This window comes from Pholcus phalangioides, unplaced genomic scaffold (assembly GCF_987345545.1).
Source record: "Pholcus phalangioides strain wild (caught in Gottingen) unplaced genomic scaffold, Ppha-v1.0 ptg000001l_1, whole genome shotgun sequence".
NCBI classification, from domain to species: domain Eukaryota; kingdom Metazoa; phylum Arthropoda; class Arachnida; order Araneae; family Pholcidae; genus Pholcus; species Pholcus phalangioides.
This window is the reverse complement of record NW_028301594.1, coordinates 10,063,542-10,091,272: the sequence shown is the minus strand read 5'-3', so window position 1 is coordinate 10,091,272 and position 27,731 is coordinate 10,063,542. Positions and strand designations below refer to the sequence as shown.

At 37.9% G+C, this 27,731-nt stretch overlaps 1 protein-coding gene across 2 annotated transcripts in view; it reads left to right on the top strand.

The window, feature by feature from the left end:
- LOC149089836 (uncharacterized) overlaps window positions 1–26,094 on the top strand; it is a 201,620-nt gene extending 175,526 nt beyond the window's left edge. Inside the window, exons 4-5 of one of the 2 annotated variants that reach the window (XM_089250598.1) lie at window positions 7,454–7,616; window positions 23,828–26,094. In XM_089250598.1, the coding sequence (XP_089106724.1) occupies window positions 23,840–25,381 (1,542 nt within the window). In that variant the 5' untranslated portion in view covers window positions 7,454–7,616; window positions 23,828–23,839 and the 3' untranslated portion in view covers window positions 25,382–26,094. The remainder of the gene's footprint in view (window positions 1–7,453; window positions 7,617–23,827) is intronic. The other variant, XM_089250678.1, reaches the window with a different exon arrangement.
- Window positions 26,095–27,731: the final 1,637 nt, after the last annotated feature.

Below are 27,731 nucleotides of genomic sequence, written 5' to 3'. Positions count from 1 at the left end.
TTGCCGCTGTGGTGGTCGAATGGTTATAGTGACGGACTCGCGATGCGAGGATCTGGGTTCGAACCCCACAGTGGTGGTCGGCTGAAGTTGGTTTTCTGTGGTTCCCAACTTCAAGGCGCAAATGCGAGCCGATCTCCCCGTTAAAAAAGTCTCGCCACAGAGAGCAACAGTCCTACAACGATAAATCATGCAATCATAACACTTCACTCATAGTTAGAAAAACTGGTGGCAGATGGCAGCACTACACATAACAAGCACTACAGAGAAACAAAAAACTTCACGTCAGGTTTCACTACACGTGCACTCACATTTCCGCATGTACCGATTCGTTGGGGGTTCCGCGGGGGGGGGGGGGGTGTAGCAGTAGTAGGTAGGGCTTCCAAAAAATTGCTCGGGGATCCATTATGTTCTTAAGTCAGCCACCTCGTTGGGCAATTTGCCTGTTGTGGCGTTGTATTTGTATTAATGGAAAAATTCACATCTACTATCAAGTCTTTTTTCTCCTCTCAAGAAATCATTTAAAAAAAGTTGGAGAAAAGTCATGTCTTCTTCAATCAAGGATTTTTGAATTTTATCTTTAATGGTACTCAAAAAAATCTTAATAACTTGTTGTGCGGAAGAATCACCCCTGAAGGCAAGTTCTCAACAATGGAAATACTGTACTGGTAGCAATGGGCGTTTTATGTTCTCATGCCCCCTCCCCATCTTCCCTTTTCTCGTTGATGACAAGTTTCTTGGAGGTGACCCAGTTCTTCATGTGTGAAGATATGTTTCTCATTCTTTTCTCGTCGGAAAGAGAGAGCATCATCTTCGGTGTGTGAAGCCATTCATCCCGGCACCCAAAGTTTTGCCAACATGCCCCCTAGTAGGAGAACCGTCTTGGAAGTCCATTTATGAAGCACAATAGTGATAGAGGGGGAGAGAGAATTCTTTGGAAATTTTCTTGGTGTGAACGCAATAGAGAAGCAGAACATATACACAGCGAAAGATACGAGTATTAAGAAGCTACCAGAGCTTTTGCCCTCGAGAGAGACCATCTGCTTGCCTCGATGCCTTATTTTCTTATGTGTGTGTGTGTTATTTATTTATTTTTATCTTGCGTTCCAACTTCTTCCCTTAAATTTATTTACCACCCTTGGTGTTATCTGTTTGAAATAACCTTTTATTATCTGCAGTGAAACGTGCCCTCCAGGGAGTTACACGCCTGGCTTTTACTTTTATCAACTGTATATTGTCTGCGTTTATTATGGCCATGTTTATGGTGGGTGTTACAGACAAGGAGTATACCATTTTGTCTTTGGGGGGTTGGTAGGAAAAAGCTGAAGGTATGCCGCACGTACGGGTCGTTTCAGAAAATACTGTAAAGTACAAAATCTAGGAGAAATAAGGTGCAAAAACGCAAATCGGAATCATTTTGGAATATAGGGTTAGAAAGACTTATTCAAGGGAATGCGTGACAGATACACGTAAGTCAACGAGATGCTTCAAGTTCGAGAAATGTAATGAGGTAGGGAAAGGCGCTCGAAGAAGCTACTGTAGGCTGGGACGGACGCTTAGTGCGTCAATGCATGGAATTTCGGAAAAACCTTGTCTTGTCTCGGACCATCCCTATTGTTGTAGAAATGCCTTCTGCTTCTTCAATTTCAACGAGGTAATATAAAGAACGCCACTTTTATTCACAAGTCATGATCCAATCCTATAAGACGGGTTCTTAACTTTTGCGTCCCGCATATTTATTGCGAATATATGGGACGTCAGGAACTCCCTTTACCAATAAGATGAAAGCCATGATGCCCTTTACGAAAAAATAGAATATGACGATGTAAAAATAATAAGTTGGTTTATTTCTCATCCAAGTAGTATTTTTAGATTTTCCTACTATTTCGTATGATATTTTTAAAGCATTCATGCTTTTTTGAATAATTAGAGTTGCATAGCGACTTACGTCACAAGGTTTTGACACATGGCAGTCTTGGGATCTTCATAGGCCCTGAATTAGTGAGTTTCCTGCCGCCCCCCCCCCCACCTGGCTAGAAGTAGTCTTACCTGCCTACCAAATTACATAACGACTCGAAAATTGTAACCTGATCTCATTAGCACGAGCCCCCCCCCCCCACCCCGCCGTTGATTCCCGCGGGCTGTGCCTAGTTGGGCCCGCTCGTTGAGACTCCACTGCTTTTATAAAACCTTTCGTTATAGCCCAAGGATTATTCTTTATGCTCATGCCCATGGTTCGAAAAAAAAAACCCATTGATTTCTTCGGATTAAAATTTACATGTCATCTCACACGAAATAATTTAATACAACTCTTTGGTCTTCGGATAATTCCATAGAATTTTTTTGAAGTTCTATTACAGTTGGACTGGGTTATAACGACCCGTTGAAGAATTGGTGTTTCCAGCTGATTCCCATAGATAATAATGTTAAGGCACATTGCTATCAACGTCAATGAAAATACGATGAATTAGGATGTAACGACACGTTTTGCGGCGAAATTTTGCATTATTTATCATAATTAGGGTGATACTATGACACGCATACGGAACATTTAGCAATTTTGTCCATCCTGACCTTTTCGTTTATAAAATGCCCTGTCTTTTGAAACAAAGCTTATTTTAATCAGCTTCACTAAAATCAGTGGTGAAAATAATTTGTATAATTTATTAGTTATTTCTAATCAATATGAATACAAATAAAAACACTAATCTGACATATTTGCCATGACTTTTTTTTCCCCGTGAATTACGTTTTAAATGACTGCAGACTTGCTGTAGCTCTGAGTTTCTCACCAAGAGTTATTTATATGGAATAATTGATAATTTTGCCGATAATTGTGGTGATAGTTTAGGGGAGAATTAGAGTGTGTCCCGTATTTTCTTGATCGATCGAATATGTTCCCTCAAACTACAATAAAATTGCAATTTCCTGCTGGTTTTTGATTACAATCTGACAAATATTTCCCGTCAAAAAATCTCTTGAAAACGTCAACCTCGGTTATAACGACAAAAGTTCCCAAAATCTTCTATGTCGTTATAACCGAGTTTGGGTGTATTTGTTTATCTGAGCATACATCTTCTGAAATATAAAGCACATATTGATCGTCTCACCATGAACATCTATCGAAATCGTCTCTTTCAAAGGAAATCTCTCTGGAAGGCTATTTAATGTTCTTTGAAAATCGGCTTAAGGGATTCCCGTCGCATACCGCAGCATTGCACCATTTTTCTTTTATTTTTTCAACTACTTCTTCTCTCGATTATCAATAGAATTTTCTCAATAGGCTATTGTGGCTTGATTCCGCTGAGTCGGCTGATCTAAATACCTTATCAGTAGTATCCAGCTAGACTTTGAACGGGCGTCTAAAACGATTTTTATGGGTTAAAATAAACAAAGAAATATCACGAATTATATCTTCAGTAGCACGATATTTTGTCTCATCATCAGATCTTATTATACTCGTATAAATATTGACTCCGATTTATATGCCATCATCTAGATTATCGCTACGCTATTTGAGACAACTCCGATATCCAGGCTTAATCCGAGTCTCCCGTGTCTATAAAATATTTGCTGAGTCATTCCCCAGTCTTTGAAAGGGGCAGAAATGGGAATAAACACGGGTCTGACGTCAGCTGCTGACACTGATAAAAAGAAAAGTGGGAATGTACGTTGTGATATAAAAGAATAGCATAGTGTAAGTGTGTACGTGTGTGCTATCACATATATTTTTCTCTCGTTTTTGTTTGCACACTTTCATGGAAATGTCACGAGCCATAAAAGAATGAGCTCTCGTTTGTTAAGTTCGGTTCCGGAATGCTACGGTAGCCATCCGAGGAATGCGATTGCCCAGCTTTATCGTGCGTGGAGAAGTGCGCCAGGAATTTGTCTTTGTGTGGATATTTCTGCCGTTTGCGAATGGGGAAATTGATGCAGTGAGAGAATAAATATCAGAATTATTATTATGAGCTACCACAACACATTGAATTTGTGATGATTCGGATAATATCACAGAAAATTCTATTGTTACAAGCAAAGTGGTTTTCACAAGCACGTTGCAATCTATTGTATTTAATACACGGAATCGTTCTATACTTCTCTGTGTTGTTCGGGAATTGATTTTGCGATTCATATAGAACCGGCCTCACAAAATGAGGTTTTTTACAAAAGATACCGTACTTATAATTATGTATTTGATATATAACTGACCCTGAATTGCGCGTTTGAGTGTCATTAGTTGTGATCAGAGCAGTTGTTCAAAGTGGGCGCTGTTTTTTCTTGAAGGCACGTGGCCACTCTATGTTTTATTTCCTCGTAGACTCGTTGCATGCCCTGCTACCTTCGGTGATGCAACTGATCGCAGCAGAAACTTTGTTGTTCAAATCTTGTAATGTGTGAGGTTTGGTTTTGTACACTCTGTCCTTCAAAAAACCCTAGAGGGAGAAATCAGGGCTGCTGAATTCTGGAGGGCGCGGGGGGGGGGGGGTTTCACAATCCTTTGGGTATGCCGATGTGGGAAAAGAACTCTCAATCAGTTTTATGGAAACTTTGGGCATGTCGCAGGTTGTTGATTCTTGCTGAAGTAACCCTGTGTGAGTTCCGCATTATTCAAGTGCTCCAGGAATTCAGGTTTCCGTTTTTTAAATTCAAATATCTCAGTAAATATTGCCCTTTGAAAATGTGGAATTTTTTTTGTTGGCCTCAGGAGAGACAGGGCAACAACTTTCTAACTGGAAGTTAGAAGACGGGGGAAACAGTATAAAAATTTGAATTTTTTATTTTGTTACACGCTGTATTTTCACTCTGAAAACTGGTACAACATAATTTTTGAACACATTTTGAGCATTTTTTTAAATTAAAACCATACCTGCACGACAAACAGTTTATGAGATAAAGGCCGCATTAGCACTTACGGGACACCCTCTATATAGTGTTGTAATAAATAAAACAATTCTTATTTGATTATCTCTCAATGTAATGCCCCACTGTTTAAGCAGCAATCCCATGATTGTGCTTGAATATAAGAACCTTACATTTTTCACAGAAAATTGCGTAACTCAGGGTAGTGTTAGTCGGAGTATTACTGTATAATGTAAAGAAAAAAAAACCAGCAGTGACATCATCCAGAACATTAGCCAATCAGATGCAACAATGACACTGTATTTACTCCCGTGATCTCCTTTTCCTGAGGCTTTTCGACCATTCTCTAGTTTTCGCGTGAAAACAACCCAGTTTCCTAACAGATTATAGCATTACCAGAGATGCCGTGAGGACCAATGACGCGAACCCAGTAGGAGACACAGAATGTTTTGTATGTCTTGCGTAACCAAAGTGAGGGAGATGGACGGGAAGAGGCGGAATGAAATGGCCACGTTGCTCTCAGAGCACGGCACTGATAAATGAAATAGCCGATTCCGGAACAGTGTTGTTACCCGCGCTACCCATTTGCTATTTCTCTCCCACAGGTGCACGAGTCTCTGTCTCTGTACCAGCGAACCCGATCCCAAGACTCGCTCGTCATTGATCAAGGAGAACGGGCGACGCGCATTCCTCATTACCAGGAGCACGCCGAGACCACTAGGAGGTTATTGGCAATATAATTCAATTAACGAATTAATGGTTCTCGACGTTGATGTGTTACCGTTATATGTCCCGGAATCACGTTCCTGTGCGATGTTGGATGCCCTGTTTCTGTTACGCGTGCATCTATCTTCTCTCGCACTGTCCCTGGTATGTCTTCCATCTGCTGCTGCTGCTACTGCTCTGGCCCTTGGGCTGTTTGCGTGTGTTTGATGAGAGAGAGAGAGAGTTAGTTTATCTCTGTGTATGGGACTCTCTCTTTCTCCCTCCTTGTTGCGTATGTATATGAAGGAGGAGGGGAAATGGACACAATCGGCGATGCATCGTTGGGTATTAATTAATTCGCTTTGGTGTCGAGGTACAAGATTTATGCAATGAATTTCGCCGAATTAGGGGGGGGGGGCGGATTTTCCTAGGAATTCGAGAAACGATGCTGAAATTTGCCGTTATATCTTTACGATGTTTTTCGCCTTGTGATCCCCGTTGACGTGTTGGAAGACTTGGAACGAGACATGTTTCACGGTTGAAGAAATGATTATTAGAAATACGCGAAAATGGTTATTGCCAGATGTTTGATACCTACCGTTGAGTGCATCAAGTTCGCGTGATAATATCTAAGCCTTTCGTGGTAATGAGAACATGACTGGAAATAGAATTATTTTTATTTCAATATTATGCCTATAAGTGCAGTTTGACCGACATTTTTATTCGTTAAATCGGGATATATATAGTACAAACGCTTACAGGAACTTCCAAAAAAATTCGTTGAACAGGAGTTTGTTATATCTGGGTCCAGTTGCATGTGTGCCTTTATTTTTTATAGACGAGTAAACTTCAGTCCCTAATCCAGAAATTGTTAATTAATCAAATCTGTAATTATTATAACGAAATACATTAACACAGTAACAATCCAATGGAAATTGATGTTCCCGATTTTTATCCCTTTTTTGCTGAATAAAAAAAATTGAGGGCTTCGAAAAAAACTGAAAGTAGTAACAATTAAGAATTTAAATCACCGGTTTCTCAGCGAATTTGGATTCAGAAATGTTTAAAATAAAAAAAATTTTCCGAAGCCGCAAATTTTACTAATTGACGATTTTTTTATTTTGAGAGCCGCTTGAAAATTTAATTTTTTTTCCCCTAATTTCTCTGTCTTAGGACATTCGACCCAACACAGCAAAAGTCTTATTTTTTGCTGATATCACTACTCAATGCTGATTTTGTTCTCAAAGATATTTCAGTGATTTTAAGATGATTTTAAGGCTCTGATTTCGCATCTGGCATTGGCTTTGTTGAATTGTCTCTAGGTTTTCAGACAAAATGAAAATTAAATTTCAATGATAATACCATAATACTTTTTTTCTGTCATCATCAACCTCATTCTCATGTTTAGGCCTCGGCCAACATTATTGTATAAATAAATAAATAAATAAGCAGCATACAAGTCACACTGAAATTTTGCGTTACAAATAAATACAGTAAATCATTGGCAAAGGTATTTCAGTAATTTTGGGATGCTGATTCTGGCATTAATTTTGTCAAATTGGCTCTAGTTTTTGAGATGAAAGTGAAGATTAAATTTTTCAGTAGTATAATACCATACGCTGCATACAAATCACATTGTTGAAAGTATGCATTCTCTAAAAAAACTAGAGCCAATTCGGCAAAACCAACGCCAGTTTTAAAATCAGCAGCATTAATATACCCCTAAAACCATTCAGAGAACATGGAAAAAAAGTTTTTTCCTCATTCAAAATCAACCGTAGAATTTTTATACATTTCTTACATTTTTCGTAAAACGATATTGATGTGCTTGATATTATTTTTATAGTTTGTAGAGCGATTATTTAATTATTTCTTCTCTGTCTTTTTTTAGGATTCAGTATTGACGAAATATGCAAAAAATGTCGGAATCACCTCCGCAGCCAGTATTGGATCAGGTCAAATGTGTGTTATCGAAGTCATGAGACCGAGAGGAAAGCATTGAAGTAAAATATCCCTCGAAGAGACAGCGAAAAAGTCGCACCTCTACATTCAAAGTATGTTGAATATTAGTTTCAATGAGACATTGTTTCTTGAATACATTGCTTTACTGTTCCAGACCAGAATTGAACGTTCCGTCTCCTTCGCCTAGCCTTCGTAGGCTGTCTGACTTACAGATCACCAAGGATGGTGTGTGAAGGGGAAAGACAAGTTTGTGCATGTATGTGAGTTGTGTATGTATGTGTAGGGAATGACGAGCCAGGAGAGGATTGTTTACAGATCTTTGCAAATGAGTGCTCATTGAGGTAAAACACAAAGTAACACAGTCGAAAGAATAAAGGGTAAAAATCTATGAAAGGGAGGGGTAAGTAGCTGATGTTATGCTACTCAACCCCCTTCCCCAAACATTATAATATTTCACACAATCCAGAGACACCAATCAGAGATATTTAATCAGTACAAGATGAGTTCACGCCAAAATTTGGCGCAAGAGCAAGCCCAGTCGGCAGCACAGACACTTTAGTAGTGCATCATTTATATGGCATTATTCAGTTATTATTCCACTATTCACTTTAGAAAAATCACTATGTGTGTCATTTCAACATGATCAACCTTACTTTTCGTTTAGATGTTGCTAGGACTGAAACGGGTGGTGTTCATTACGCAAATTTTTTTGTGATATTTTTATGTAACGCAAATTTAGCATGAACATTAATTATTCACTTTTTTTATGCATTTTATGTGTTATAGTTTTTCGTATAGTCATGTTTTTCGTTCCACAGTGCCATCTGTGAGTGAAATTTTAACTTTTTTCAATTCATAAAAATTAAAACTGGGCCGCGATAAGTAGGCTACTTCAGTGCGAACCTCACCTTTTTATGTCAATTGGTAGATTTGGTATTGATTTTTAAAATATGCCCAGGACTTCTCGTCCAACCTGTGTAACCAGTGGATGTTTCAAAACACACGATATCTATATGAATCACAAATAATTAATTGTATGTGTGAATTATATCCAGTAAGTCTTATAGAGATAGCTGGTAACTACTCTCCCGAGGCAAAGATGTACTTCCAGCCATATATCTTCTCTAAAATTTTCGCCATCTTAGAGATGACTCATAAATTGTCATCATTCCCCCCCCCCCTCCATTCCCTGAAACCCAACCATGGCTTCATCGAACTACTGCATTTAATTGGCAGAGTTGCAATAGATATACGGTTACAATAGTGCTTAGCTTAATTATTTGGCTCAAACTAATTTACTTATTCTTACATGAACGCAGTCATGAGATAATTATTACTCGGATTTTTCAACTGCTTTTTTTTTGCTCAATCGAAACGACAAACGAGGTTTTTATTTAAATGTTAGGTCATGTTAGTCCTAATAGCAATATTCTAATAAGTCACTATTAGAGTTTCATTTATTAGCGTCCTCTCTTCAGGCTCACCTTTTTCTTTCTTTTTAGAGAGAAGATCAATTTTCGTAAAAACAAATTTAGCAGCTGAAGGTAAAAAGAAAAATCAGCTGAGAATATAAGGTTTCACAAGAAGAATTGTTTTTAATTCTAAAAACAGGAAAGAAAAAAAAATGGCTCTTGCTAATTAGTAATTTTTCTCTCTTTCTTTCTTAGTCCTTGAATTTTTACCAGCATTTGAATTAGCGAAGGACTCCAATTATGATTTTCCTGGAATATTCTAGGAGTAGGTCCTCTGATATATATTCATATGTTGAAGTAAACAAAATAATGTTTTTAATCTAAAACCAAATTTGGTATTCCGATTTAACGAGCCTTCAGCGATGTATTTTTCATGTCACCAATGTATGTTTTTTTTTCGTGGGACCGATAATAACTTATTAACATAACTCGATCGTTTCAGAGCATTATTGAATTTATCGAATATGTTCTGTAATACCTTGCGTATAGTCTGCAAAAACGTATGTCGTTACTTTGAGGGAAATGCGTCATTCTTTAATCCGCTGTGGCTTATAATACACATGCACAAATTCCTAATCATTACGTTTATTACGAGTAATGAAATCTTCAGGAATGGAAGGGTGCTATCGGATATACTGTTTGGATGATAATGCGTCGATTCTTCCTCTTTCATCTACACACGATTTGTTTTTTTTTTTTTTTAAACGTGTTTCATATATCAATTTTATTTAATTTTCTTTGAAAAACCGTTCTTCCAACCTCTCAAGAAAAATGATGCAGATAATATAGGCAAACAAAATTCTATATATATATATATATATATATATTACTCTCTAAGAAATTCAGGATATCTTTGAATGTGTACTCTGAGTGACGAATTTATTTATCACTTGATAGTTTTAAGCCTAAGAGCTATGGTGCCACACTGTCCTGTAATTTCGAGCATGCAAATATAATACCTGAACCTTCAGTCTCCGGTGGGTTAGGAAAAATGGTTAGTGATCCAATCCGCAGTGTGTTTATTGAAGATCCAAGGAATTTCGAACTGAACTTCTAAGCTAATTGTAAGTTTTATCGATGAAGGAGTGGTGCGAGATTCCCTCTTTTCCTACTGTAACTGTATGTATGATATTACAGTAGTATCCACTGTACTGTATGTATATGATGCTACATATTGCGACATTGCTCAGCTCCCTGCCGGTTCAATTCGAAACTCAGTTCTACCGAGTTCTCCGCGCCATGCATGTGTGTAATTCAGATTGAGGCATTGTCATGTATCAGCGATTCTTTCTTTTGACAACGATGCGTGGTTGCTGGAAATAATGTATATGTTACGCTTGATTTCGGGCATGGATCGCAACAAATATACAGGGTGAATCCGACCTATTTATTCTACCAAACGAGGGGGGGGGGGAGTGATAGACGAGCCAAGTGAATCATTAAACAACCCAACCCTGTCCTATCTCGAACACTTTTCGAGTTATAGTGGATAATCGATTATGGGGAAAAAAATGTGTGAAGTCTGAAAAATCCCGGATTTGGGAAGTTTCTGAGACACCTACACTACTACCTAAACAATACATGCATCTCATTCATATTCCTCTGCGGAACTTCCAACGAATTCGTGTATGTTGGAATGTGCGTGTCCGTGTTGTGAACCTAATGTGAAGCTTGTTTCTGTGTAATGCATGTTATAGTGCTGCCATCTGCTTCCTATTTTTCGACCAATGAGTGAAGTGTAATGATATTACTGTTGTAGGCCTGTTGCTCTCTATAGTGAGACTTTTTAATGGGGAGATCGGCTTTCATTCGCACCTCGAAGTGTGCGAGACCTACACGCAAACTAAACACATAATTGGATGCGCAAAAAAAAAATCCTATAAGGTCACTCAAATTTTATTGAAATATGTGGATCTAATGGCAAGCTACAGACGCCGAAAGATCAGAGAAGTCCAAAATCGAATTGTCACCAAAATTTTTAATTGCCAATTCCACAAACCCTACAATCGGCCAAATTTGCCAAAAAACTTGTCCGACAAGCCAGCTTTATTCGCCCCACTTTCGAAAGATCCTAGAATAAACCAAATTTGTCATCTAGTTCAGAAGAAATTTAATCTTTTGTTTGCAATACATCACTGAAATATGCGTTCGTCGAAGCAATTTTTGTAGGTTTTGGCGATAATTCGATTTTTCACATAAAACCTCTTGATCCGTATTTAGTGGCGCTTGTAGCTCACTATTGAATACTACGTATATCCTGTAGATAGAGGTAGTATCACCTTATAGGATTTTTTTGTGCAAAATAAAATCGTCGCCAAAATCTGTAACCGCCACACAATTCCGAATTTTAGTCGAATATCTAATTCGACAAGCGCTGATTTCAGCGATGTGATCTATATAGTTTATAATAAGCTCTTTCGGAAGCTGGTGGAATGGACAAGTTTTTTGCAAATTTGACTGATTGTAGCTAGAAAGGTGTTTGCAGAATTGGCGATTAAAATTTTTCGATTTTGAACTTTGCCAATCTTTTAGAGGTTGTAGCTCGCCATTAAGACCAGATATTACGATGGAATTAAGTGTCACCTCTCTTATAGTATTTTTTCCGCTCTTTCCAAATGTGTGCTTGATTTGTTTACAGGTCATTCAGAAATTTTACAAACAAACCCTGGTTTTTTTATACTTGACGTTTTTTTTTCATAATCAATTATCCACCTTAACTCGAAAATGCTTTGAGACAGAACAGGGTTGGTGGGGTGTTTCATGATCCAGTTGGGCTGGTCTATCACCCCACCCCATTTCGTTTCGCATAATAAGGTCGGATTCACCCTGCATAATATAGAAGGTGTTGCAATTTTTTACTTCAGATTGGATTGCAGCGTCGAATTTCGGCGACTGATATAGATGTTCTTTACAGTTCGAAAATTTTTACTGCTCCTCACTAAAACACTAAAATTTCAATAATCAATGCATTTCTACCTACCATATATATTTAGACACCCAGTTTTGTAATAATCATTATATAGCATACTGTTTCCATAATGCTGTCTGAACTGGCATACGCAAGTGGGAGGGTTGAAGTTCGAACAGCCACCGCAGATCAATCAGTGCAGAACAATCTCGGAAAGCTTTTTAAGAAAAGTTTAGAGAACACTATAATGAGAATTTTTACCGCAGAAAATTTCTAGTCAGCTGAGGGCTCGTTGCAGAACAATGCAAAACATTCTGCTTTGGGGGCCTGAGCCGAGATTAAAATGTGTTTTTTTTTCTCTCAGTAAAACGAGACCCCTTCCCTTGAGACAATCCTGCTTCTGCTTACGCTACTGACTAGAGGGCTTGAGCCACAGCCTTCCAGACTTTGCTCGAAGTAGCTTTGCGTGAACCCAGCTCGTAAAATAATTCATAAATTCTGTTTAGCAGAGATTACATTCACGAATGCTTCCTTCCTTCTATCAACACACTCTTATTGGTAAATTATTCGTATGAAATGAGCCGTATGGAAATAATATGTATGTCACTGGCTCCGGAAGATATCTCCATGGCCAGTGAGTGGCCCTCTCAACTCAGGATAATAATTCATAGGGCTTTCACCCTAGGAACTTCTTACAGAGTCGAGTTAAATTTTTGGTGTTGTGTTTAACCCTTTCATTGAAGTGTGAAAACTCTGAGAAACCGGAAGCTCACGTTGAGTGAGTGAGTCGAGGGCTCTTGATTAATGCCAAGTGTGTAAATTACGGTTTGGGGTTTGTTGAGAGCCTGTCGCTGCTAATTCATTCATTCATTCTAGTTTGCGTTGGCTCCTTACAGTTGATGCGCGCGGAGTAGTCGTAGTAGTGATAGTGCTAGTAGTAGTTGCTCACTGTCCATGCAGGGGTGTAATATTTCAAAAGGCTCTTGACGGCAGAATCGGCAAACACATTGATCTACCCTACGCTCCGTTTACGACAGCACATTATTCTTCTCATGAATGGGGGGATGCGAGAGTATTTCCGGGATTTTTTTTAACCTTTTTAATTTGTGATTTCTTTGTTTTTTAAGAATAGCTTTTGCTGCCAATTTTTTTTTCTTTGAGAAGTTTTTCCCTTGAAGATATATCACCAAGTTTCAATTTTTTTTGGCGTTAGAAAATTCATTATTAATTACAGCTATTCTGGTTCAAATCAGAATTACATTGGTCACATAACACAGAACATTCATTTTCAGAATCTATTGTTATCTATTTTTTATGTTTCCCCATTCATTGTTGCTTGAGCCAAGCTAACGATGACCTCTGTGTTGGATTTTTTATTTTTAAATATTCAAGAATATGTATAAAAAAAAGCCGAGCAATGATGGTTTTGGCAGAGCAAATTTTAAGTATTAATATGATACTGCCAAAGCCCGAAATCGGCCAGTTCACGAACTAACCGGCCCACTTGACCCGGCCAATATCTAAATTTCGGGCTTTTGCCGGCCCCTGTATATTCATCCCTGAAACTTCCCTATATATCGATCCATAAGATGTCGGTATTCCAAATCCTCTGATCGTTAAGGCTGCCGTAGCTAGCCATAATTATAAATAACCATAACGCAAAAAAAAAAAAGAATACGCCAACATGGCGATGGCCCAGAATCATAAGGATCGATAGATAGAGGCTGACCAAAGTCCAAAATTTGGACATTGGCCGGGTCAACTGGGCCGGCCAGTTCGTTGTTGATTTTGGCTGCAACGAATATAACAATGATTGAAGAAGGTATCCGCGGCCGTGGTAAATAGAAAGTTTACAGGAAAGAAAGGTTATTATATTTTACAAGTTGATTTTTTTTTCTCTCTCAACGTTTCCCAAGCACTAATGGTCGGCATCATCAGGAGGTGTCTTAACCCTCACAGCTACAATGACGAGATATCTCGCATAATTTAACGCCTTGTATCTTGGCAATCAGGAGTTATTTTGCAGAGCTCTTATTTGGGCAGAGCTGAGATCTCTGTAAAGCAATTTTTTTATACGAACATGTTTTTCCACCCCTTCTTACCTGTCAGAGAATGACTCCATCAGGAAGTGGGCGGAGTCACTTTCCTTAAAATTTTGGTAATAGATGGTGAGAGGTGATTTTTTTTTTTTTGCTTCCCTTCGGGACAGGATAAGAATATGCAAGCAATATAAATAATAGAAAAGGCCCGGAGTATTTCTCTTACTCGGTGTTGTTGTTTTTTTATATCACTTTTGAAGTAGTAGGGATAATAGAATCACTATCACCTGCACAAAACCTGTAAAATATTCTCCTTGATTTTCACTGAGGCAGTTATAATGCAGGTCGATGATATTTTAAAAGCCGCTTAAAGGGTTAAGTTTTGTCATTGGGGGTATTGAACAAACTACACTCTCGAACAAGAACTCTTTTTTGACTTCCGTAAACACGGGTTGCTTTGGCCCATTTTTATAAAAAAAAATTCTTAATCTTATGCTGGGATATAACAATGAAAAAATAGTGAACTATAAAAGTAATTAAGTAATTTTAAATTACCAAAACCTTTTTCTAAAAAGCTGTAATATAACAAACCTACTTTATTTAATGTTTTCCATGAAATTTATTAATTTTGGGCCAAAGTTGCCCTTAAGTTAGGGTAACCTTGTCCCATAACTAATATTCCTATTTTGAAGCACTGTAAAACATGCTTGAAGCAATGGAGTCCACTGGTTTTGAAGAAAAAGCACTCTCACTTATCAATAAAAAAATTCACTTTATTTATTCTTAGTTTACGCTACTACTTATTTGTACAAACAACTAAATGATTGCAAATCAATAAATAGAAAAGAGACGAAACAACATCAGTGTTATTAGAAGTACTACAATAGGTACAGTACCTAAGTACAATCTTTTTATCAGTCTTTTATAAGTTCAAAAACAACGTTCAATTCTTGGATGTGCCATATTCACAGGGAAAAGTCCGCTTTTCAATAATTTTGAAATTATTGAAAAACAAATTCTCATTCACTTGTGAGCTATTAGACCATTTGTAAAAAAAGAAGTATGTTTTTCCTGTTGGTCACATCCGAGCCTTTTTGTAGGCTCCATGCACTCCACAGCAGTGCCAGTTTTTGTTACACTCATGGACCTAGTTCTGGAAAATATTTTTTCTTCCACAAGCAACTACTATGACATTTCCTTCTTCTGAAGTGTACTTTAGAGATTGCGTATTCCACAGTTTTTGGTGGAGTTGATTCCAATCCCGCATTTTCCTTAAGGTTTTGCAGTCGGTTTTGCAGTCAGTTTTCCCCCAATCAGTTTTTCCCAATCAGTTTCCGGTGTTGGCACAAACATTTCCCGATACTTTGTCCCACTTTTTTTTGGGACAAAGTAACCCATGCCTTTAGATTTCCCATTAATATTTTTTGAGCAATGCATTTTACTGAAAGAACCTTGATAGTTAAAAAAAATGATTTTATATATTCTCAATCAGAATAATATTGTAATATTGGGTTTAAAATTTCGTGCTTACCTCAATTAAAACACGTAATGGATTCCTTGCATGGACGAAAGTTTGACAACAAAACACATGTATTTAACAAGATTATGAAAACGGCACTGCTGCAACCTTGCGGTGAATATTAGAACTCTATTGAAGGTAGACTCATTCTGCTTAACTAGTGCTACGGTCTAGCGGTATCACAGGTTACTATGCGCGAGCCAGAAGCAATCAGCTTTTAGGCCGCAATCATTTTGTCGGAAAGTGAAAACGTTTTGGGACAAAACACCCCAAGAGAGCCAAAGTTACGGTACTCTTTTTGTTTTTTTTTAGTAGGATACAATGTGCCAAAGCTGGGGTAGCTTATTTTTTAATTGTGGTTTTGATGGTCCAACAATTTGAAGCAAATGATGATTTGCTAATCTTAGAAAAAATTATGACGGGCGAAATTATTATAATTCATGCCGAGGAAATTTGGCATTGCTTGCATCTTGTTTCAAACACTTCTGTGAACGTGTGTTATGGGAAAAAAGAACTGTTTTGTTCAATTGCTCAGCCAAATATTTGTGCTACGCCGAAAATGTATTCCTTTCGTGATGATGCAGTGATGACATCTGATAAGCCGTTTTTGTGTCGGTAGCTGAAGGATTTTCAAAAAAACAAAAAAAAACAACTCACTCAACTCGTATAAAACGATGACGCATCAGAAAACCGAAACCCTTCAGAGGAATAAAGTATAAAAATAAGCCCCCGTGCTGTCATATCGCTTGCATTTAAGACTCAAGGGCAACGAGAACGCCTGTGGCGTTTACACCACCCATCAAGTGCGTTTTTAATAGCGACATCATGTAGTAAAAAAGAAGAAGAAAAAAAATCCTTCGGTATATCGAATAACTGTGTGTTTGCTCTAGTTTTTTTTTTGCTACCACGTACTTTTTTGCCGTTCACAATTCCTATTTTATTTTTTTTTTCTTACCTTAAAGTGTCTACTTTCACGGAAAGTGGAGAAAAATTGGATGTTTTTCGGTAAGAGAGGCTTATGCGAAAAATATTTCAACAGCAGATGGGCTTGACGACCGAAAGCGGAAAAAAGGGGGTTCCCTCTATTGTGCTGTCACAGAAAAGAAGTAGGAAAAAATGATTTTTTTTTTCCTTTACAGGTGGCCGCGAAAGCCTGTTGTCGTCGGTGGTTTCCATTGTGGCCTCTCCTTTTTTTGAGTTGGTAACTCACTTTCTAAGAACAGAAATCAAAGCACAGGAATTGAATTTAATCCATGCTCCTCTCGTGACTAATAATGTACGGCAGTGTTTGTCCGTACGATGATACAGGTGGTCCGCAGGCGGACATGATCATTTCAGTTCTAACTAAATGAAAAATGTTTTTTATTGAGAGACACAGTCCACGCCACTTGATGTGATCACATAAGAACTTGGGATTCCTGATATCAATAACTCAACGATAACTGCATCCGAATCAATTCCTGTTTGCAAGTAAGGTGACCATATACCCCGTTTTGTCAAACGGAACGTGTAAGCGGGTATTGGTAATACGGGCAACTCTGGCTTTTCCACATAATTAATTGCAACATGTTTGCTTCATTTTTTTTTATTCTATTCTAAAAAAGGTCTTTTTTTTCTTCTTTTGAGCTAAAACTCTGCATTTTTGTTATTCAGCCATTGTGAGGCGTTAGAATGGAACTGCCTAATGTAAGCCTATATCACGATACTTTTTAGAATGTACGGTTTGTTCTATACATTCATTCTTTTGAGAAAGTCTCTCTGAAAAAGAAATTCGAATCTGATCAACTGATGGAAACTACTTCACCAAACAATTCACCTTCGGCCATATCACCATATTGCAATGTACTGCCATTAATGAGATGGGTTGAAAATGAAGGCGCTGTCTAATGGTGGTCGCCTGAAGCTCGTTAGGGAAAATATCTTACCTATATCCTCTCTTCGGGTTCGAGGCTAGGACCGTTACAGAAACCTTCAGAGTGGTAGTCGAGCATCTTACCACCATGCCACTCGAACACTGATGGAAACTGAACAAGAACTGAAGGAAAGGGCTTTTTTTTCATCGTTGATTTGCCTTCACTAAGATCATTGCAAAAGCAAATCCACACGTACATCGATCGCAGCAAATACTGCGGACTGATTATGACATTAAGTACGGAAACGTCAACAAAGGGAGGGGGGGGGGAGAATTCCTTGTAGCCTCCTACATATCGTTTTACACCTTGATAACGATAACTTACAGAAATCAAAAAACGTTCAGAATGGTCAAAAAACAACTTTGGATGAATTAAAATTAACATAAACCGAAGTCCCGATAACTATAAACAAATTCTTTCCCATCTTATGTATGATATTGGTCAGTTCCGTTCTTTGCAAAAGTGATAACAATACCCTAATTATTTCATTATACGTGATTCTAATAAGTGGCGTCGAATGTATCAGTGTATTCTTATGGGTTTAAATGACAATCAGACCTTCATACCTAAGATAATCATATCTAATAGAAGAAAATACTGGAAACCGCAATATTAAATATGAAGCGAATTGTAAACAAAAAATTATATTTATGACAAGTATGCTGAAATTGCCGAAGAGTCGGGAAACAAAGGACTGCAGCAAAGGGGTCGTTCAAGTATTACGTCATCATCGATGGGGGGGGGGGGGTTGGAGTTTCCGCATTTGCTGACTTTTGATGACAAGGGGGGAGGGGGGTTCATCGTTTTGCTGACTTTTGCTGACAAGGGGGGGGGGTCAAAAATGGCTAAAAATTTGCTTACGTAATACTTGAACGGCCCCAAATCACACTGAAATCGCTGAAATTATGAATCAGTGGAATAGTGAAGGACTGCACTGGGACTCTCAGCAATTGAAATGTAGTTCACGGAAAAAAATGTTGCACATTGACAGAATAAATAAGATATCAGATGAGTATTTATATTTTTAGTCATAATTATCATAGTCCAATTTATATGTGAAAGTTATCTTAATGCACAATTTTAAGTAACGATTTAAAATTCGAATAAACTTCGTTGAAAAACAACGGGACAATTGTACAAAATCGAAACGGACAAAAGCGCAGGAATGCCCCGTAAAATACGGGACGCATGGGTCACGCCACTAATGCTGTAAGTTAGAGGTCCGTCGAATTATTAAAGATATTTTGCCGGTCCTTGGATTCAGAAAGGTAGAGGAAACGCTGGTGTTTATCCCTCTCTCAAATTAACAACATCTCAAAGTCGTCTTACAAAGTGGTGGTTCCCGTTTCTTGAAACGTAACCTCTTTTGTCAAGAATTTTCACGGCTAAACCCCCCTTCTTCCGTGCCCATATGCCCTGGGTTCAGACACATTCTTAATTTTTATTTCATTTATTTTATTATTATTTTTTTTATGAATGTGCTTCAAATTGTGTAATCAATGATGAAGGAAATCAAAATATTTTTCGATGTTTAGTTGAGAGAAATGCTTTATCATGAATAGAGCCCGAAGTTCAGGGAAAATGTCATAAATGCGTTCTTTTTACCTATTTTCAATTATTATTTTCTTTTTGTGTAAAAATGCCTTTTTTTAAATTTTTCCTGCAGTAAATTCCCATTTCGATATTGCCATGTGTTTATTCGTGAATTATTTTAGTTACCATATTCTGTAGTATATTAGTAAATTCGCAATTTTTTAGTAATTTTCACTAATTTGAATGACTAATTAGTTAATTAATTATGATCTCAATTAGCATCAGGATCGTTGTGATTGATAAATGAAAAGCTTTCAAACTTAAGAAAATTAGAAAATTCGCATTTTTACTAATTTTCATGAAAGTTACTAAAATTACCAAAGGGCTTGGTAAAAGCCCGAAATGTATACTTTTTCCAGCGTATTTCGGGCTTTTACCAATTCGACTTGGTAAAATCTAGGTTTTACCACTCTTCGGGCCTTTACCGTAACATATACATGCTCAACCCATGACCCTCAGAGTCATATGACGTGACCAGCGACATCAAACCTCATTTTGTAAAAATGAACCAAGTGGCACATTTAAGAACTTGTAACACATTTGCAGATCACTTTAAAAAAAAAAAAAAACCCTCCAGACCATGATAAGTACAAAACCTCGTTGTAACGAACTTTTGGGGAGGGGGGGGGGGCGCTGAAGGTTGTCCGTTATAATGAAAGTCCGATTTATAACTAATAATTCCTATAAGCGTTTAATGCTACATGGTGTACATCAATAAAGTACAGTAGTTAGCTGTAAGTGGTGTAGAATTTTTTTATGGAATAAAGATCAGCCTTCAACATAGGTTGAATTGAAAAAATATGTACGTATACACTGTATTAATCTCAACTTTTTCTGGCTGGCGAGTGGTATGAGTCATACAGCGTATCCATGCTTATGCAAAACAAAACACCGATCGCTTGCTTGGAAATTCTTTTTACACTAGTTAATACTTTTTCTTGGATACTTAAATACCAGTTTTAAATTCGTCAGATAAACATTCTAAAATTTTTACAATTTTTTTAGCTGGCCGTTAGAAACAAAGTTCGTTATAATGATGTTTACTTTGTTTGTATTTCAGTGCAAACCGCGTCTCTTTATGTCATTTGGTTGATTTGTCATTAATTTTCAAAATGTGTTCAGGACCTTTCTCTCACCCTGTATTTTGTATAAAAATACAATTATTTACAAATTACACGCCTATGCCTTTGATTAATAGCTTTTTGTAAATATTTACTTATTATCTAACCATCGTACATAATTCAGGGTTAAAATTCAATAAATTAGTAACCGCAATTACTGGTAATTTCTTAATTAATGCATATCCCTGTTTTATAAATCGTGTTTGTTCTAAGAGAAGAGTTGACTATTTTTCCTCTATATTAATTCTTAACTGCAGAAAGTAGGTGAAAAATACGACCAGTATATTCGTGGATCCAACACGTTTTCATTTTTTTCTATGTGCCATCTAGCATTATTATTCATCAATTCTTTTATGATCTAACATTGAACTATTATGAAAGAATATAGCAGCTGAAGTAATTCTGACACGAAATCTTGATGTTCCGCCTGCAAACGCATACGTGAATCTCTAAAAAATTCCGCCAACTGTTATTCCATCTCCGCATATAACATAGACGATAAAAACTATCTCTACAACATTGCCATGTCCATATTTCTTATCCTCATCTCTCTCCAAGTTTTTATTTTATCTACGTAACTTTTTATGTTTGTCTCCCGGGAACTAAGAATCGGTTGAGAACTAAAAGCGCCAAGTTTTTCACCGTCGTCGTCACCAAAGAAACATCGTTGTACGTTGTAATATATCTAGTGGAGTTTCGGGAGAGTTATAAAAATGTTTTATGGCGAGAGTAAGGAAAAAACCCTGAGAATTAATATGTTTATCTAAAATTTATATTTATTTCACTTATATGTATTTCGGCCCGTTTTCTTTAGCCATAAAACACCTTGGATGGAGACTAAATATATCTTTATGAAGTTCCCGTTTTTGTTTTACTCCGTGCACGCGATGGCTAATGCCTTAGAAATTGTATGGTGTAATTGTGTTTTTGCACCCTAAAGACTAGCGCGTAGGCAAATCGAAAATATCAAATTTATTACAATATACTGTACAATTCTTAGTAGAAACGACCTTTTCGATTTCAAATTCAGCCATACTCGTGAAGTTGCATCAATTCTGTTATAATTCAAGTGAGAAAAACATTGATGGGCAATGATATTGACATCAGAAAATGTGAAAGTCCACTATGGAAAAAAAATTAAGCCCTCGATTCGTTTATCGAGATGCCGTTGACCAGTGTTTTCCAGCGTTTTTCAGCCTATGCCACCCTTTTTTACTATATTGTCTTTTCTTGGCTCCCGTCTTATACAGGGTCCCTCTACACTCATCCAAGACCGAGACCCTTTCCACAGGGTGTGTGAAAAGACCGTAGAAATTTAAAAATTGATAAAAACCATAAAAATAACCGAAATAAAAAATGGTTTGCAGGGTTAGCATCGCTAGGCCACGGAAATGTTTTTGACAGGAAAAAAAATAACCAAAAAACTGCCGATAGGTGGCGCTGATACGAGCGACATCTGTGGAAATATGCAAATGCACGGTTATAAGAACTTGCGCTCCTAATACACAACCAGTTCACCACGTGGGACTGCTGCGCTCTCTCCTGTTGCTGGACTTGCGACTCGCGTACAATGTGTTATCAAAAAAATTCCTGTGACCTAGCGATGCTAACCCTGCAAACCGTTTTTTATTTCGGTTATTTCTCCGGTTTTTATCAATTTAAAGTTTTTACGGACTTTTTGCTCACCCTGTATTTATTAAACTGCATTCAGTCAAATGGAAATTTATAATGAACACTTTTCATAAATAAAATCATGCCATGGGCAGACGCGGGTCCGAAAACGGGGGGAGGGGGTGATCATTCCTCCCAAGAGTAGAATTAAATGAGAAAAATAAAAGTCGATCTGTGTGAAATACAACACTATCTGACGAACCTACACAATAAATTGCACCTCCCGACACATCACCCAGGGTCCGCGCCTACCCTGGGCTAGAGATCAGTGAGCTTCCTTCTTGTGGGCTTGATTGTCTCAATATCATGGGTCTCCTGGCAAAGTGATGTTCTAGGAACCCATTCTTACCTGCAAGTAACCAGCTTACATATTTACATACATACACTATAAACTCATCATACCAGATCTCGTCATGTAGTCCCTGTATGTATATGAGGCCCCGAGCCGTACCCACATAAGCTAAGATGGCCCTGGTTCTATGGACAGCTCAGTTGGATTTAGAAAATAGTCACATTTTATCCCAACACATTTCACTTGACAGCTTTATATATTTCTTCACATCTCTTTCACCACTCTTCATGACTCAGATTTTCATCTAATTTCCAACCGCCCCCTGAGAATATTCCAGGACCACGGGGTCATGTGGCCCAGGTTCAGAACCAAACACTGCCGCAGACAACACTGTATAACGGCGCATACATCCTTTACTTGTCATTATTTTGAGCAACATCTATGCAGATTTTTCTTCTCCACAAAAGTATGCGAATGAAATATCGAATAGAATTAGAATTTATTCGTCAATGTTTAAAGCAACCCAAGTTATCTTTCTGACATACTTCAGATCAAGTAAGCCAAAGGAGTCCTTAGTAAAAAATGTGGATGACATAATAATGCTAACAATCAGCAAAATCTGCTAAAATGATGCTCAAAATATAGAAGCGATTGTGGTAGGATTCCTGCTGCCACCTATCAAATAAAATCAAAAATATTTACTGTAATTATTCCAATCGAAGTTGGTTGTAATTTTAAACTGGTGTACTGGATGAAACTACATAACATGGGATATGATATTATATATTTATTTTTATGCTGCGTAAGTGGTACTAGTCGAAATTCCGATTCTAACGAAAAATTGGTTTTGCAGCAAATATAAAACATAGCAACCGATATTTTTGCGCATAAAATTTAGGCTAGTGTGTTGCATAAAAATAAACAATACATAGTATTATACCACATATTGTTAATTTTTTGCTGTAAACTGGTGGAAAAGTAAAAGACAATTTCATCCGACGAAAAAACGTAGTTTTATTTTTAACTAACAGGTAGCAGCAGGAATCGCAGCTCAGTGGTGTTTCTCGCGCCACTTGGAGGTGAAAGTTTCCTCCTATTATTTTTTTTTTCTCGCCTGTTTTCAAATTATTTCTCCCATTCATGCTGATCCGCGAAATTTGCTCACTTGAAATTCATCACCGGAAACATTGGTCTACGCTTTCTAATTGTAATGGTTAACAATCCAAACACTCTGCTTGGAGATGGAAAACGAAATTTCCATCAAAATGATTTGGTGATGCCCCCATGAAGCTTCGCAAGATGCTTTAGTGGTTCCACGATATCTGATGATGTTACCCGACGCTACTCGTATCGAAACATTGTGCTAAACAAAAAGAGCCATTAAAATGTAAATGAACCGAATGGACGATATGCAAGTGCAACTGGCCTTGGTGAAGATTCACTAGTGATATATGTTATAAACTTGTCTACTGGATGACCCCCAATCATGAATAAAATCCATAGTCAAAATGTTCCAACTTTTTCAAACCAAAAGTGAAAAAGTACTTTGATATTTAAGGGAAGCATTCAATCTACTCTAGGTATTTCTGTTTTAACACGAATATGCTCAAGGAATATCTCGGAGCGGTATATAGCACAAAATTTCTCTCGAATAATAATTTACTACTTAATTCGAATAATTCATGAACTCCGCTTGTGTGTAGTGTTTATTTCTTCTTTTTTGATACGAACATGTACTTATATCTAATTGTTCTTACTTTTTATTATTCTTATAGGATCCGAGAACCATGCAGAAGCTTCGTGGATCCCCCGGCATCGTAGTGCTTCTGTTCTACTTCGTTTGTCTATGGAGCAGGTCGACGGCTTTTTGCCCGATTCGTTGTGAGTGTAACGACGTCACCCTCCGTGTCATATGCGACGCCGGAAACCTGGACGTCGTCCCGATCACACTCAACCCCGGGTTATTAGAACTGCATCTGGGCAACAACCACATAAAAGCGATCGTTTCCTCTCTGAACGTCTACCAGAACCTGGAGTTCCTGGACGTGTCGCACAACCAACTCGTCTCGCTCGGAAACGAGAGCTTCGTCGTCCTGAATAAACTGCGCGTTCTGCAGCTGAACCGTAATATGATATCGATGCTGCACAACAACACTTTCGCCGGCCTCATCAACCTGAAAGTTCTGCAGTTGAACGAGAACTTCTTGAGTGTCATAGCACCGGGTGTCTTCTCGGCCCTGGAAAACTTGGAGCTGCTCGACTTGTCTCAGAACGGCGTGTCGAACGTCGAAGATGACGCGTTCTACGGTCTGAAGAACCTTAAGACTCTTCTTTTCCGGGACAACAAACTCAAAACCATTCCTAGCAATGCATTCCAGCATCTGTCTAATCTGTTCAAGTTAGACATAGGACTCAATCCTTTCGTGGACATTCCAGAAAACGCCTTTTCGTCGCTCAACAGTTTGGGCGAACTGTCGCTGGACGGCTGCACGATACAGTCCGTTCAGTATGGGGCGTTCAAGTGGCTCAGCTCGCTGCTGGTCTTGAAGATTCACGACAACGAGCTGCGAGAAATACCTTCCAAGGAATTCTTCGACGTGATACGTCTCGAGGAATTGCACATCGGCCAGAACAAATTCCGTTTCATCAAGTCGAATTCTTTCCAGAGGCTTAAGTACCTCCACACGATCGAGATCAACGGGTCGCCTTTCCTCGAGCGCGTCGAGAAAGACGCGTTCGCCGACAACACCAACCTCAAGAAGATCGTCATCAACCACAACAAGGTCCTGAGGCACATCGAAGACGGTGCCTTCGACAATCTCCCCAACGTCAAACAGATCAGTTTGCGCGGCAACGCTTTCCAGACGCTGCGGTACGGGCTCCTGCCTTGGGACGAACTGCACTACCTGGACCTGCGCGACAATCCCTTCGTGTGCAACTGCAGCATGCTATGGCTCTGGAAGCTCCTGACCTCCAAAAACTATACCAACGTCGATGGACCCAGTGACGTCACCCAGGTGACCTGCGCGGGACCGAAGGCCCTGAAGGGCCAGGTCCTCGTTTCGCTATCTTCCGACGACTTGAACTGCTACGACCTGGACGCCCGCCGCCAAATCATCATCGGCGTCGTCGTGGCGGCAGCCGTCGCCGCGGCTGCGATCGTCATGTTGGGATTCAGGTACAGGGACAAAGTAGCCGGTGTCTTAAAAACCAGGTGGGGCCACGGCCGCAAGGAACCTCAGTATCAAAAGACCAGCGCGGAAGAAGAGAGCACCATCCTTCAGGCCGCGCAGCAGTCATTGAAAATGACTCCCGTGACCGAACTGTGATAAAAAAAATATAAAAAAAAAATCTTTGAATAATAATAGTAGCTATTATTGTCTTCATCAACGGAGTGACCAGTATTGAAGCATGTACTGGCCACCGGAACTCGTTCGTTCGGTTCGAACGCGTGATACAGCGCACCTATTGGCGCGATTTCACGAAAGAATTCCAAAACTGAAATGAAAATTATTTATGATTACGACAAGAAAAGTGGCCAAAGAATAATTTTCTGCACTTTTTTCCTCCATCTTTTACATTATTAGAGGTTTAAATTGAGTTATTGTCTTAACAACGTATCTCGCCAAACGCCCTCAATGCAGCTAATTTCATAGGATGCCGAGGTTATTATTCACCTCCATTAACTCTAGTTATATGTTCGAATTTTTTCATGTACTGAAAATACATATACAACCGTATCCTTCTTGAAAAAGATTCACAAAATCAGTATAAACACCCTAACATCACTTATTACTTGTGACATCTTCCGTTTTTTGTTTTTCCGGCTCTTTCTGAAGAGTCACATTGAACGTCAGAATATAATGATGCAATAAACACTTTTATCCGTACTGGAAATGCCATTTTCCGGGTCCGGGAATTGTATTTGAATTAGAGCGGCCGTTTATTTTTTTGATCAGGCTCTGGAATATTCCAGTGCATTGTGTGATGAATTGTCAACGGAGAATTTGTATGAATCGGGCCGAGGTAAAAAAAAAGAAAAGAAGCGCTTATATTTTATCATAAACTAAAAATTTCAAGGAAGAAGAACGACGTCTGAATGAAGTGTTGATATGATCAATTGGTAGCATATTTCATCGGAAAATTTCCTGAAAAAAATTTAAGTATTCGCCCGTCTCAATTGTAGTTTAATTTGAAATGAATTATGGATGAATAACACATATATTAAAGAGTGCGGAAATTAAAATGAAATCTCTTAAAAAACCGTAATTCAAACGGTATTTACTCTAATAGGTTATTACTTTATTTTTACCATAAATATAAATGTAAGGAAAGTAGAGCATCGATTATCCTTAACAATTGAGGACTGTTGGTTTTCAGATAACTAATTTTTCGGATAATCAATCATTCACGGAAAAAAATTGTGCCAGTGTCATCGGAGAAATATGAAACAAAGAAACAGTGATATTAAACGCAAAACTGTATATATTTTGTATCACATGGTCTTACAAATAACACAGAGAACTGCCTTGTTTGACAAGCTCAAAATAGCCATTAACCACTTTACAGTCAAGGACGTAATATTGCGTCCAAATGTCAGTGGAATAAATTCAAACAGGCCCCTGTTTTTTCTTTCCTCTAAGGATAATGTGATCATCACATATTCTCAAGAGATTCTTACGATCTGTCCAGGGAATTGGTTAGTTGACATCTATGCCCGAGAGCCGGGTTCCATCAACGCCGGGGTTGCGAACCACTGGTCTAGAGTATCTCTTGACAGAGATATGGTTGATCGTTAATATGCCGAATCTATTAAAACGAATTAACAGTAGCATATGATTGACACTTGACGTATGGAAGTATACGTAGAGTTATCTAGCTACGTTCGAGAGCACGTTTCTTTAAAATGATGCTGGAGTGAACATTACTAATAAATTTTCGATAGAAAGTGTTTCAAAATGTTGAAAACAATAATAAATGTTTGATTACCTGTGTCATTTTCCGTGAAAAAAAGGCATTTTTATGTCAAATTTTAAGAAAAATTCACGTGATATTCAAAACACATTGCAAAAAATTCTACGAACGGAAGTTTATTTTATTTTCACTGTATATTCAGCTAGCGATGATGCAGATTATGAACCAATATTTAAAGGATTGTATGATATGCTCATAAGCTACACTCAAATCTGTTAATGTATGTGTGAATTTTTTAAAAAATTCCATTCTACATATCGTCTATAAAAAAATGTAATTATACGAATACGCGTGATAGACCTTAGATTTTGGTTCATAACCTCGAAAATATATAGCAAAATATCGTATTAAACTTTTTGTAATAATAAAATCTATAGATTTTCAGAAATCATGTTTGAAACTCAAATAATATTTCATAAAATTGCAATCTTCGTATAAAATGCGTTTTCATTCACGGAAATTACTCACTACATTACAACACTAAAGTAGACATAACTTCAGTTCTAACGTCACATAAACAAAACAAGGCCTACTTTGGAATTATGAAACAAATAGGACTTTCATAAAAGTAGAAATTGATACTATCAAAATGACGTTTTGAACGTAGTCGGATATCTTAATGGTTCATATTGGCATTGGCTACTACATAATTATTGTATAAGACCCAAACGTGAGAGCACTTCTTTTTAAATTTGAACACACACA